The sequence below is a fragment of the Protobothrops mucrosquamatus genome, unplaced genomic scaffold (assembly GCF_001527695.2).
Source record: "Protobothrops mucrosquamatus isolate PMUCROS unplaced genomic scaffold, P.Mucros_1.0 scaffold2758, whole genome shotgun sequence".
In the NCBI taxonomy this organism is placed as follows: Eukaryota; Metazoa; Chordata; class Lepidosauria; order Squamata; family Viperidae; genus Protobothrops; species Protobothrops mucrosquamatus.
Window position 1 is genome coordinate 36,079 of NW_015388797.1, and position 13,569 is coordinate 49,647.

General features: G+C 38.5%; 1 protein-coding gene across 1 annotated transcript in view; it reads left to right on the top strand.

Annotated features, from left to right (window-relative positions):
* The window catches only part of LOC107296346 (olfactory receptor 6J1-like), a 35,662-nt gene extending 23,561 nt beyond the window's left edge, over positions 1-12,101 (top strand). Inside the window, exon 2 of the mRNA XM_029286034.1 lies at positions 11,092-12,101. Within this exon, the coding sequence (XP_029141867.1) occupies positions 11,092-12,101 (1,010 nt within the window). The remainder of the gene's footprint in view (positions 1-11,091) is intronic.
* The last annotated feature ends 1,468 nt before the right edge of the window (positions 12,102-13,569 follow it).

Here is a 13,569-nt window from a genome sequence, read left to right on the forward strand (position 1 = left end):
AAGGATCCAGGAGAGAACCAATCTAGTACAAAGGAGAAATGTCCTGACAGGACAATTAATCAGTGGAATGACTTTCCTCTAGAAGTTGTGAATGTTCCAACACTGGAAGTTTTTAAGAAGAGATTGGACAACCATTTGTCTGAAATGATATAGGGTTTCCTGCTTGAGCAAGAGTTGGACTAGAAGACCTCCAAGGTCCTTTCCAACTCTGTTATTCTGTTTGGATGAGAAAAAATGCAGCTGAAGATATGTTTGAAATTTAATTGAAAACTCATTATGCAGCAGTTTCACTGAATGTAAATTTACTGAAAACCCATTATGGATAGCCAGAACAAACATTGATTGACTGATTGATTGATTATGTGTCATCAAGTCAGTGCTGCAATCACACAGATACACTTTCTCTAGAATAATATATCCCTGGCCTGGTCCTTCAGGCCTGGGTGTACCAACACCACTATTAATTGTTCTTTTCTCTTTCCTTCCAACATTCCTGGTTCCATAGACTAGCCAAGAGAGATAGGATTTTGAATAATGTGTCCAAATTATGTTAATTTGAGCCTATTCATTTAGGCCTTGTGTGAGAGCACTGCTATTTACCTAATATGCTAAAGGCCAGAATGCTATTCTAGAATCATGTGGAGAATTAAGATAAAAAATAGGGAAGATGGTGTCTCTTTTTACAGGGTAGAGAGAAAGCCACTATATAATATTTAGGGTAGAGATTTCAAAAGTTTTAGTTTAGAAATCATTAGGTTTAGGAGTAGCATAAGCTACACATTCTTACACATGTGTAAATCACTCAAGGTCTAGTTCAAGAGATATTCTTTGTGCATCCTTTGTGATCTTGGCAAGGCCTCAGTACACTTCTCTCTTCCTGACTATGTTTCTATCTCATAAGAGAAAACAAATGAAAACATTTGCTTTTTTTTTTTTTAATTTAGACAATGCTTGTTTCCTAAAAAGAAGGCAAAAGGGAGGGCTGAAATGAGTACTGGGGCTTCAGAATATAAAGGCAAAATATAAAAGAGTTCATATGAAGAGAGGGAATTTATAAAGTGTAGGAAATTTGAACTTTGTGTATTCTATCATTTCTATGTCAGGTGTTTGCTATGATTATTTTTTTGTAATATGGGCAGCCAGACTTACCACAACTGAGCCCAAATTTTCTGTTGCTAAGTGAGACATTTGTTAAGTGAGTTTTGCCCCATTTTATGACTTTTGTTGCCACAGTTGTTAAGTGAATCACTGCAGTTGTTAAGTTAGTAACACGGTTGTTAAGTGAATCTGGCTTCCTCATTGACTTTGCTTGTCAGGAGGTTACAAAACGTGATCACATGACCACAGGACACAGCAACCATAATTATGAGTCAGTTGCCAAGTGTCTGAATTTTGATCATGTGACTAAGGGGATGCTGCAAAGGTCGTAAATGTGAAAAATGGTCATAAGCAGTGGTGGGATTCAGCCGGTTCGCACCAGTTCGGCAGAACCGGTAGCTAATTTTTTGTTGCCCACGCCCAGAATGGATTTCCAGAAGCAGCATCCCCACAGAGAACTGGTTGTTCATGTATTTGAACCCCACCACTGGTCATAAGTCACTTTTTTCCTTGCCATTGTAACTTCAAACTGTCACTAAATATATGGAGGAAAAATATGCCAGCATGGGGTTAAAGAGAGGAAGTTTGGGTTACTATTAAATGAGACATAAAATGCAAGGCCATTTTGATAGAAAATATTGTTTGGGAAGCAGGTACAAGCAGTCTCCAGTAGAGTGAATGGGATTAAAAATTCAAGTGATGAAAGTATTTGGTATGAAACTAAAGAGAAGGAATGTTTAGGACAACCATGACTTGGATGATTGAGAATCTCCATAGACACCATCAAACTTCCTTTCAAGCATGGCATGGCCCATGTTGGATGCTCAGTGGGGCCACATTATCAACTTGTTTCATAGGACTAGCTTATGGGCACAATAACATCTGCTCAAGCTTCCAATCTGCTCAATAACTTCTTCCACCAGTTCCCTTCAATTCCCTTCTGATTAGATTTTGCCTGAAACTCTGTGGGGGTAAGAGTTGAGATGAATGAATGGAAGCCAGCAAGTAAGTATTTGCCCCTTTTTCTATCTGCAGAAAAAACAAACAAATGATAGCTCTTTTTTTGATAAAAACAACAACAACCATGGTAGAAGTTGGAAACTAGTCTTCATTGCCATTTCTGGTAAGAATACTGAAAGGGTATTTTCAAGTAGCCATGATTGAAACCATGACTAGCTCTAGCCATTTTGCCATTTTTACCTCACAGATTGGAGCTGACATTGAACATGGAAGAAGGAAACAATGCAAAGAGAATAGGGACAAAAGAGAGTCATGTACATCCAGAGAGAAATGGAAGAGTAAACCAGAGAAAATAAATAAAAGGATATTGATGTCAGACATCAGTGTAAATATCTGGGTTTTAGTCTTTATTATATAAATAATATCCAGCTCATTAGTCCTTCTAGGTTTCTATCAACAGAGAGCATCATTTTGATTGGCTATTTCCAGCCATCTGAGTAGGCTTTATCTGATTTTACAAGATGTCGGTTTTGAGTTTTCCTTCATGACTTGATTGGTTTTTCAACCGATGGCTTCCATTTTAACCTGGCAGCTGTCTTAGTTTTAATTTTATCACAGGAATGCAACAAAAGAGTCCCTGGTAAAGATAAAAGAAGAAAAGACCACCATTTCATTGTGTTTGTCCTAGGAGAAAGAGGAGGCCTTCATTACTATTTAGTCCATTGCTGTGGTAATAATAACTACAAACTTTTAGCTGCAAAATTTTAATTGATGAGAACTCAAAATGTATGTCTCACTTTCCTGCTATCCATTGTTGGCTAGACTTTTGCAACTCATTTCTGGGGCCCTACTTTTAACATATCTGGGGAGAACTTCCCCTTCCACCTGTGTGTCTTAATGAAAGCTATTGTGGTTTCTGTGTTCAAACAGAAGAAAATTACAACACTAGTTGAGGTGAAGTAGGTTTTGGTTACTTACCCAGAAGAAACTGGAAGAGAAATGATGGCAATTTAGACATTTCCTTTGGTGGTTCATACTTGTGATAGCCTTGGCCTTTGTTTTGGCAGTTGATACATATTAGATGAGATGTGTTTGCACAATCTATTTTTTTGATAGCTTCATTGCTAAAGCATTTCTTATATGACTTCATTGCAGTTTAAAAATCCAGGTATTAAAGAAAATAAAATAACTGTATGAAAGGAATGCAGATCACAATTGGCCTCTGGCTGGCATATCAAATTGAATCAGGATAAAAATGAATTAAAATGAAATGAATTTAATATAATAAATTCATTTGCTTTTCAGAGTGCTTAAACATGCTGTTCTGTAATCCAGATTTAAAGAGAAAAGAGGATTTGTAATATATAGGGGCAAAGATGAAACACTTATTAAGAATTTATTAAAGTGGAATTAAGGAGATGCTGATGGAAGTTATATAGACCCTTCAACCATCATTTCCCTTTTTAATCCAAATCTAGCACAGCTCTAAAGATTAATAATATTCTTATTCTGGTTGGTTAAAATTTTACTTTGGCAGCAACTTTTAAAGGGTTCTCAGGCACATAAGATATTGGCTTTTGCTTTCTGGGAATGGGAAGCAGCAACCTGATCTAATTCATGCCCACATATCTTGGCACTTGTCCAAGGTGTTGCTGTGAGTAGGATGTTGGGTGTAGATTAATGGGCAAGGCATCCTGAATGTTGAGTGAAGATATATGTGCAAAACTTTAACATTGGCTAATTGAAATTGTTCAGCTCTCTGCTTTCAAAATAACTCCTTATTGCTGGAGAAGCCCAAACAATATGATTACATATATGGGTATAGTTTTAAAGTTGATTCTTATAGAGTAAATTAAAGAGATTTGCATAGTCATGACATTTCAATTCCTAACATTGTAAAAAAGTGCAGATTGTACCATTGTTTTCTTTTCTACTTTTGGCAATGAAATTAATATTTTACTTTTAAATGCTATTTGTACTTTTTAAAAAAATGCAATATAAATTGTGCATATGTATGTATGTACATATATATCTCAGCCCACAACACACACACACACACACACACGTGTGTGTGTGTGTGTTTGTGCGTGCGTGGAATTCTATTCTTTTGCTTAATGCTTTTTTAAAAAAAACTCCTGATATTTTTTTCATCCATAACTGCTATGGAACAAAATGATGCTAACGTAACAATGTTAAATATAAGCCTTTGTTATAACATAATTGACATGAAAGCAATATGAGGATATATAACGTGAATATTTTATATTCTGTCATTGAAGAATGATTTGGTTTTCTATTTTTTGGTGGTTTTACTTTTGGTGAAGGGATCAGCCTATTTCGTAAGGATAGTAAGCTTCTGAGAAAGCAGAAGACTTACTTTGCATAGTGTTTATTCATTAATTTAGACAGTTTATATGATTGCTCGTCTCAGCACTGTTGACTCTGGGTGGCATGAAGGATTAAAAATAACAGCTGTGAGGAATGTCACCCAAGGTAACAACATTAGGCCAATAATAAAAACCACATCTCACCTTTATCTCCTGGTCCAAACACCCAGGAAAGCAGCTAGGTCTCTAAAGCCTTATGAAAGGATAAGGGCTGGATCTCTGGAGGGACGCTGTGGCCTAATTTATTTCGGGGGAATTTGATTCAGCCTTCCCTTATCTGGTATCCTTCAGATATTCCAGCCTGGAACTTCAAGATTTCCAGAGGCCTTGGAATTTCAAGAAGCTGATCTCTAACACATTTAAGGGATCCCATCAGTGAATGTTGTTCTACATTTTGATAGGTTCAGCCAATAGAAAAATAACAGAATAACAGAGTTGGAAGGGACCTTGTAAATCTTCTAGTTCAACCTCCTGATCAGGCAGGAAACCCTAAACCATTTCAGACAAATGGTTGTCCAATTTCTTCTTAAAATCCACCATGCTCGTGAGTTCATCGAAGCCTGGCACTCCACAAGCACTTCCATCAACAGACACGTTGATCACATTGGAAACTAACCAAAGAGAAAAGCAACCTAGAACTAAGGAGAAACTTCCTGACAGTTAGAACAATTAACCAGTGGAACAACCAGAAGCTGTGAATGCTCCAACACTGGAAGTCTTTAAGAAGAGAATGGACAGCCATTTGTCTGAAATGGTATAGGGTTTTCTGCCTGAGCAGGTGGTTGGACTAAATGACCTCCAAGGTCCCTTCCAACTTTATTATTATTATTATTATGGATCATCGCACAGTCAGCCAGATGTTCAGACTGGATTTGGCATTTTGTCTACCTATCGAGTCCTTTCCCAGGACCTGGGATAGGCAGATGTGGATGTTTGATGGTATTACAGATATCGTCGCAGGATGGAAGCAGTTCCTAGTAAGGCCGCCTTTTGCAATTGACTAATAGCGAATTNTGATTAGGGGACTGGAGGCTAAAGCATATAAGGAAAGGCTGCTGGAATTGGGTATGTCTAGTTTAATGAAGAGAAGGACGAGGGGGGACATGATAGCAGTGTTCCAATATCTCAGGGGCTGCCCCAAATTAGAGGGAGTCAAGCTATTCTCCAAAGCGCCTGAAGACAGGACAGGAAGCAATGGATGGAAACTAATCAAGGAGAGAAGCAACCTAGAACTAAGGAGAAACTTCCTGACAGTTAGAACAATTAACCAGTGTAACAACCTGCCTCCAGAAGTGGTGAATGTTCCAGCACTGAAGGTTTTCAAGAAGAAACTGGACCATTTGTCCGAAATGGTATAGGGTTTTCTGCCTGATCAGGTGGTTGGACTAAATGACCTTCAAGGTCCCTTCCAACTTTATTATTATTATTATTATTATTATTATTATTATTATTATTATTATTATTATTATTATTATTATTATTATTATTATTATTATTATTATTATTATTATTAAATCAATGGACAGTAGAGGACAGAGCATTATTACCATCATTATTTCTATGACCAGCATACGAACCCCTCAGAATTTAAATTGATGACTCACACCTGGTCCACCACAAGATGACTTACTCCTGGCCTACTACAAGACCTACCACAGACCCTCACTTGACACATCCCCACCTGAAGCCCTTATAAACAGAGGAACGCTGACACAGACCTCCCCTAAACTCTGCTGAAGACGTTACCTAGCCTGGTAACGAAAGGTTCAGAAACCAACCCACAAGCTCAGAGAATGAACCTTCACCCTCACCCTATACCCGAGCAACAGATATTTGCTACTATTGTAAGTTGGTAGCTCTAACAACACAAGGTTTAGGGGTTAAATTCTAAGGATGATTTAGAATGTGCATATGTGTGTGCGTGTTTGTATATGTGTGTGAGAGATGAAATATTTTCACTGGGCTCATCTATCCCCATGGTGTAATTCAGCAGATATTTTCCTCGAGAAGGTTGCTACACCCAAGGTTACAAAACTAGGGAACATCTAAAAAGGATGTAAAAACCTCTTCATACAACCACAGTTTTGCAGTTTGTAAGAGTCAGTTTGACAAGAGAAAAGGGCTGCAAGTGTCATCTTCAATTCTCTGGACCTTGGATTCTTCCTGAAGCGAGCCCGAAGAGGGGAAAATTGAAAAATTGAGTGAGTTTAGACCTGGAAAAGTTCTAGACTAATTGGAATTAGCAATTGTTTCCTTAATCCTTTGAGGTTTGTGTGTGTGTGTGTGTTTTAAACTCATTCTCAGAAGTTTATTCCAGGTGGACATAACAGAGTATTTTTTTCATTCCAGCATTGTTCCAAACACATCAGCGATTTCATTGCATCAAGTGACACTGAAAACATTCTCAGTTATTGAATGTGTGTTTATATGGCTTTGCCATGTTTCAAAATCTGTTGGATGTTTGCAGCCAACACAGTCTTCCAATGCCTGAGCTCAGCAGATTAGCAAACAATAGAGAAAATGAACAGAGATGGAAATCTGATTTTGAAGGCTACACCAGACAAGTATATCAAATTATTTCATAGGACACAATCATTGGAAAGAGAAGACTGAAAGACATTGTTTACTTTATCAGTTTCTTCTCGTTTATTTTCCTTTCCACTTATTTTATTCTGTTGCGACAATTTTAACATATTGTTAAACTATGATTTTAGCAGGAATTTTTGTTAAGGGTTGAATTTACATGTACTGTATTACTGTTTTATGCAAATCTATCCAAACTTAACACATCTCTGCTTACATTATTTTCCCTCCTGAATAACAGTGTGACAAGCAATTTTCTCCCACATAAAACATCTCCATGCATAATTTTAATCGATCCATGTGCACATTTTGGTTCAAAAAGGGCAAAATTAAATTTGCATTCAGATGAATCATAGGCAAATTTCTCCCATCTACCTAATGGCTGGAAAGGGTGAGAGAAATTGTGAAAACAATAAGGACTTATCTCTTTTTGGAGATGCATTGGCACAAGAAAAAAGAAGATGGAAGCAAGACAGTAAATAGCAGGTAAAATTTTTGTTTCAGACAAACATTGATTAGTGGTAGGAAGACTATTCAACTCCTCTTTTTGGAAGGAGAGGGTGCCTTGGAGTCAGATTTTTGACTCATGGAAACTGCCCAAATAAGCCCCTTAAATTTTCTTAGCAAGATTTCAGAAGTTTTTTACCATTGCCTTTTTCCTAGGGTAGAGAGGAAGGGCCTGGCTGAAAATCACCCAGCTAATTTTGTGTCTAAAGCAGGGCTAGAATTCACAATCTGTGGCTTCCCAGCTAGATGTCTTCATTACTGTACCAAACCGGTTCTCCCTTAACTACCTAGAACTACGGAAAAATTTCCTGACAGTTAGAACAATTAATCAGTGGAACAACCTGCCTCCAGAAGTTGTAAATGCTCCAACACTGGAAGTTTTTTAAGAAGAGACTGGACAACCATTTGTCTGAAATTGTACAGAGTTTTCTGCCTGAACAGAGGGTCAGACTAGAAGACTTCTAAGGTCCCTTCCAACTCTATTATTATTATTATTATTATTATTATTATTATTATTATTATTATTATTATTATTATTATTATTATTATTATTATTATTATTATTATTAATCACAGAGTCAGCCAGATGTTCAGACTGGATCATCATCATCATCATCATCATCATCAAGTTGGAAGGGGCCTTGGAGGTCATCGAGTCCAACCCCATGCTCAGGCAGGAAACCCTACGCCATTTCGGACAAATGGCTGTCCAATTTCTTATTAAAAACTTCCAGTGTTGGAGCATTCACTGCTTCTGGAGGCAGGTTGCTCCACTGGTTAATTGTTCTAACTGTCAGGAAGTTTCTCCTTAGTTCTAGGTTGCTTCTCTCCTTAATTAGTTTCCATCCATTGCTTCTTGTCCTGACTTCAGGTACTTTGGAGAATAGCTTGACTCCCTCTTCTTTGTGGCAGCCCCTGGGATATTGGAACACTGCTATCATGTCCCCCCTCATCCTTCTCTTCGTTAAACTAGACATACCCAATTCCAGCAACCGTTCCTTATATGTTTTAGCCTCCAGTCCCCTAATCATCTTTGTTGCTCTTCTCTGTATTCTTTCTAGAGTCTCAGCATCTTTTTTACATTGTGGTGACCAAAACTGGATGCAGTATTCCAAGTGTGGCCTTACTAAGGCATTGTAAAGTGGTATTAATACTTCTCGTGATCTTGATTCTATCCCTCTATTAATGCAGCCCAGCACTGTGTTGGGTTTTTTTAGCAGCTGCAGCACACTGCTGGCTCATATTTAAGTGATTGTCCATTAGGACTCCGAGATCCCTCTCACAGTTACTACTATTGAGCAAGGTACCCCCTATACTATACCTGTACATTTGGTTTTTCTTGCCTAAATGTAGAACCTTACTGTTTTCACCATTGAATTTCATTTTGTTAGATAGCGCCCAATGTTCAAGTCTGTCCAGGTCCTCCTCTATCTTAAGCCTGTCTTCTGGAGTGTTGGCTATTCCTGCCAGCTTGGTGTCATCCGCAAATTTGATGAGTTCCCCATCTATCCCCTTGTCCAAATCATTGATGAAGATGTTGAAGAGCACTGGGCCCAGAACAGAGCCCTGGGGCACCCCACTACACATTTCCCTCCATGTAGATGCAGTTCCATTGAGGACCACACACTGAGTACGGCCGGTCAGCCAGCTACGAAGCCATCTGGTGGTGATGCTGTCTAAGCCACATTTTTCTATCTTATCGAGTTGTAGGCTGTGATCTACTTTATCAAATGCCTTACTGAAGTCCAAGTAAATTATATCCACATCATTCCTCTGATCCACTAATTTTGTCACTTGGTCAAAGAATGCAATAAGGTTTTTCTGGCATGATCTGTTTTTGACAAACCCATGTTGGCTTTTAGTAGTGATTTTGTTTGCCTGTAGGTGTTCGCTGATTCATTGTTTTATTATCTTTTCCAGAATCTTCCCAGATATTGAGGTCAGGCCGATAGGTCTGTAATTTCCTGGATCCATTTTTTTTCCTTTTTTGAAGATGGGAACTACATCAGCTCTTTTCCAGTCCTCTGGTAGTTCCCCAGTGCTCCAAGATCTTTGAAAAATATAGTTCAGTGGTTCTGAGATCACATCTGCCAGTTCCTTGAGAACCTTGGGGTGTAATCCATCTGGTCCTCGTGATTTGAACTCATCTAGGCTGGACAGGTGTTCACTTATCATTTTCTTGCCTATCTTAACTTGTGTTTCTATACTGTTTTTTATGGCATTCTTTTTCATAGGTTGCTCTGTTTTTTCTCTTTGTGTAAAGACAGATGCAAAAAACGAGTTAAATAGTTCTGCTTTCTCCCTATTGCTTGTCACCTTCTTGCCACTTTCACCCACTAATGGACCAATCATTTCCTTCACTTTTTTCTTGTTTTTTACATGTTGAAAGAAGCTTTTTTTTGTTATTTTTGACTTTGGTCGCAAGCCTTAGTTCATTATGAGCCTTAGCTTTCCTCACTTCATCTTTGCAGGCTTGGGCTATTTGTTGATATTCTGATTTAGTTATGTGCCCCTCTTTCCACTTTCCATATTATCTCGCTTTTCAAAATTTCCCAAGCTTCTTGAGTTGTTGTTGTTTTTGTTGTTGTTGTTGTTATTATTATTATTATTACTATTACTATTATTATTATTATTAATATTATTATTATTACCTATATGTACATAAGAAGACAGGAATAATCACAATTGATCAAAGTACAACATTATGGCCAACCAGATACCTCTGACTCCAACCCAGAGATAATATTTGAGCCTTTCAGATTGATCGTCACATCCAAGCTTGTTTTTGCAGCAGAAGATACTTGCTTCAGTTGCAGATATTCTGAGGGAAATATATATTGGGGATAAGTTTGGAGGAAAAAAAATGGGATTTAATATTTGTTTCCTGTAGACATGAGTGGGTTGGAAAAGCAAGTGGTCCAGTCTACAAAAGGCAAATCCATTTGATGTGAGTGGACAAGTATAGAGAGATATGTCCAGATCTAGTCTTCAAAAGAGAGAAGAGCTTATTCTATTGACATATAAAAGTAAGATTATAAATCTGAGTTCGCCAAATCAAACCCGTTGCTGGAGACATAGAACATGGAGTAGGGCCATTTGTTGCTCAACATGTTCCAGAACTGCAGCCCTTGTCTTCATGTTTGTGTGGACCAGGCCTTCAATTAAGTCACAGCATGGTTTATTTCTTCAAGAATGTCAGAATGGGGAAACTCAACCTAGGAAAAATCCCTCCTGTATCTAAGGCAGAATATTGATGCCAAACAATGCAGCTCAACAACTAGGAGTTCTCCTGATCTTCTCTCCTGGTGTGGAAGTAATCTTCCCATTTGGGATCTGAGCTGGTGCTACAAAAGGGGCAACTCAGTATGTGTTTCATTCACTGAATAAAACAGCAAAACAAATTCTACCAAGGGATACAGGAAGAAACGACTGGTAAGTAAGGTATGTTTCTTGAGATAATCCCAAAGAATTCAATTACATTTTTGACAACATATTTTAATATACAAGCAGGATTTGGTGCATTGGTGTTTCTCAATTATAACCTTTGTCCTTTCAGGTGCTGTTCTTGACCATCAGAAAAAGTCAGAGAACCAAAGCATTTCTGAATTCATCCTCATGGGATTTTCCATTGGCCATCAAATTGAGCTCCTGCTAGCCTTCCTTTTTTTAACCATGTACATTACAAGCTTGGGGGCCAACATGGTCATCCTCTGCATTGTATTGGTAGATAACCACCTCCATAACCCAATGTACTTCTTTCTTGGCAATTTCTCCATACTGGACATCTTCTTCACCACTGTCACCAGCCCGCAATTGCTCTGGAACCTCTTCTCTGGTGACAAGTCTATTTCTTTTGCTGGCTGCATGACACAGTCTTATTTCTATTTCTTCTTAGGGACAGTACAGTTTCTTTTGTTTACCTCCATGTCCTATGACCGCTATGCCGCCATATGCAGGCCATTGCAATATCATGCGATCATGAATAGCCAGGTCTGCATCCAGATGGTTTTGGCTTGCTGGCTGGGTGGGTTCCTCTCAGTTCTTATTCCCATCATTATGATCTCCAGGCTGTCCTACTGCAAGTCTAACATCATCAACCATTTCTTTTGTGACAGTGGCCCTCTGCTGAATCTGTCCTGCAGTGACACCCGAGTGATAGAGTTGATGGACTTTGTGCTGTCTTCTGTTGTTATCCTCCGCTCTTTGGTCTTAACCTTAGTTTCTTACATGTGTATCATCTCAGCAATAGTCCGCATCTCTACCCCTTCAGGTCAGGCAAAAGCCTTCAATACTTGTGCTTCACATCTGACCATCATCTCCATCTCCTGTGGCATCAGCATCTTCATCTATGTCACACCATCCCAAAAGGAGACTCTTGAAGTCCCTGCTCTACTCACCACAATTGTCTGTCCTTTCCTGAACCCTTTCTTCTTCACCCTGCAAAATGGCACCGTGAAACTGGTACTAAGAAACATGAGGCATGTTACGGAGCGGATTGCTCATAAAGGTTGTGGTGTGTTGGGAAAGAATGGACGTACTAAGTGGGGAGACCAGGCAAAAGCATAAGAAGGGAAAGACAGCAAGCTGGAATTTTTTCAACCTTGATGATGATAAGATGGAAAAACAATAAAGGGGCTTAAGAAGAGAGATTTCTCTTCATCAAGTTATATTACTTTTTGGTTTTGGTAACAAGACTATAAGATATTAATGATGCATGGATGAAAGTGGACGTTCATGTAGAATATCCTAGGGAAGAATTTCATTTCTGAGCAATCTTTCTGAAAAGTAAAGTAATAGACTTCTTTTTTAATTGTAAAGTATCTGTTGAAGAGTTAACAGGTTCCATCTCTCCCCACTCTACAGTATTGGGAATATTTCATTTTAATAAAAAGAAACTAGAGATAGTCATTTTTCTAATTATTCACAATTATACTGTATAATGGCCTTTTTGCTGAATGCAGTTAATTATACAGTATATATGAATATTGTTGCTATTATTTCTAACTGATCTTTTAGGGCTTGCCAAGATCTGAATGGAAGGTTCAACCCAGGTTGGTCATGAAAGTTCTTTATGTCCCTTGGTAACAAATAGTTAACGTCCATTTGTTACTAATGGACCTATAGAAAGCACATCCACACCTGGAATACCAGTTGCAGCCTCTTATCAACCTTTGCCTAACCACATACTTTCAATTTGATGGGCAAACATATCAACAAATCAAAGGAATAATACCTATGGGATCCCCATTTTCAGAACTCATAGCAGAGGTCATAATGGAATCAATAGCAGTCCCACACATTGAACCCAAAATATGGATCCGGTATGCAGATGATGCCGTGACCATAATAAAAAGGGACCAATTAGAAATCACACACTAAAACATCAACATCTCCAAAGGAATCAAATTCACAAGGGAAGAAAAAAAAACCCAATACAGTACTCTTCCTACATATCCTCATTAGCAGAGGCTATGATGGCAAAGTAGAAAGACAAATCTACTGAAAAACCACCTACACCAACCAAGTGCTCCACTAAGTGAGTAACAGCAGTAGCAATAAGAATAGCACTTAGACTTATATACAGCCCTCTCTAAGCAGTTTACAGAGTCAGCACATTGCCTCCAACAATTTGGGTCCTCATTTTACCGACCTTGGAAGTATGGATGGCTGAGTCAACCTTGAGCCAATCAGGATCGAACTGCCAAACTACTGGCAGCCGGCAGTCAGCAGAATTAGCTTGCAGTACTGCATTCTAACCACTGTGCCACCACGGCTAATAACCCAACCTCTCTCACAAGAGAAGCTGTGTAAGAAGCTAATTTTAGTGTTCCTCATCCTACTTTTCTTCCTATGAGTTGGAATTCAATTCTTAACATTCCAGATTGAGGACCATGGACAATGTTCTTTAACATCTGGAAAGTAGAACCAGATTGAGAAAAAACACCTTAAAATCGCTTAATCAGTCTTCCCTGGTCCTTCCCAGTCAGTGCAGTGTGGTTCTTTGGACCATTCCTGCATCTACAAGACACTTTAG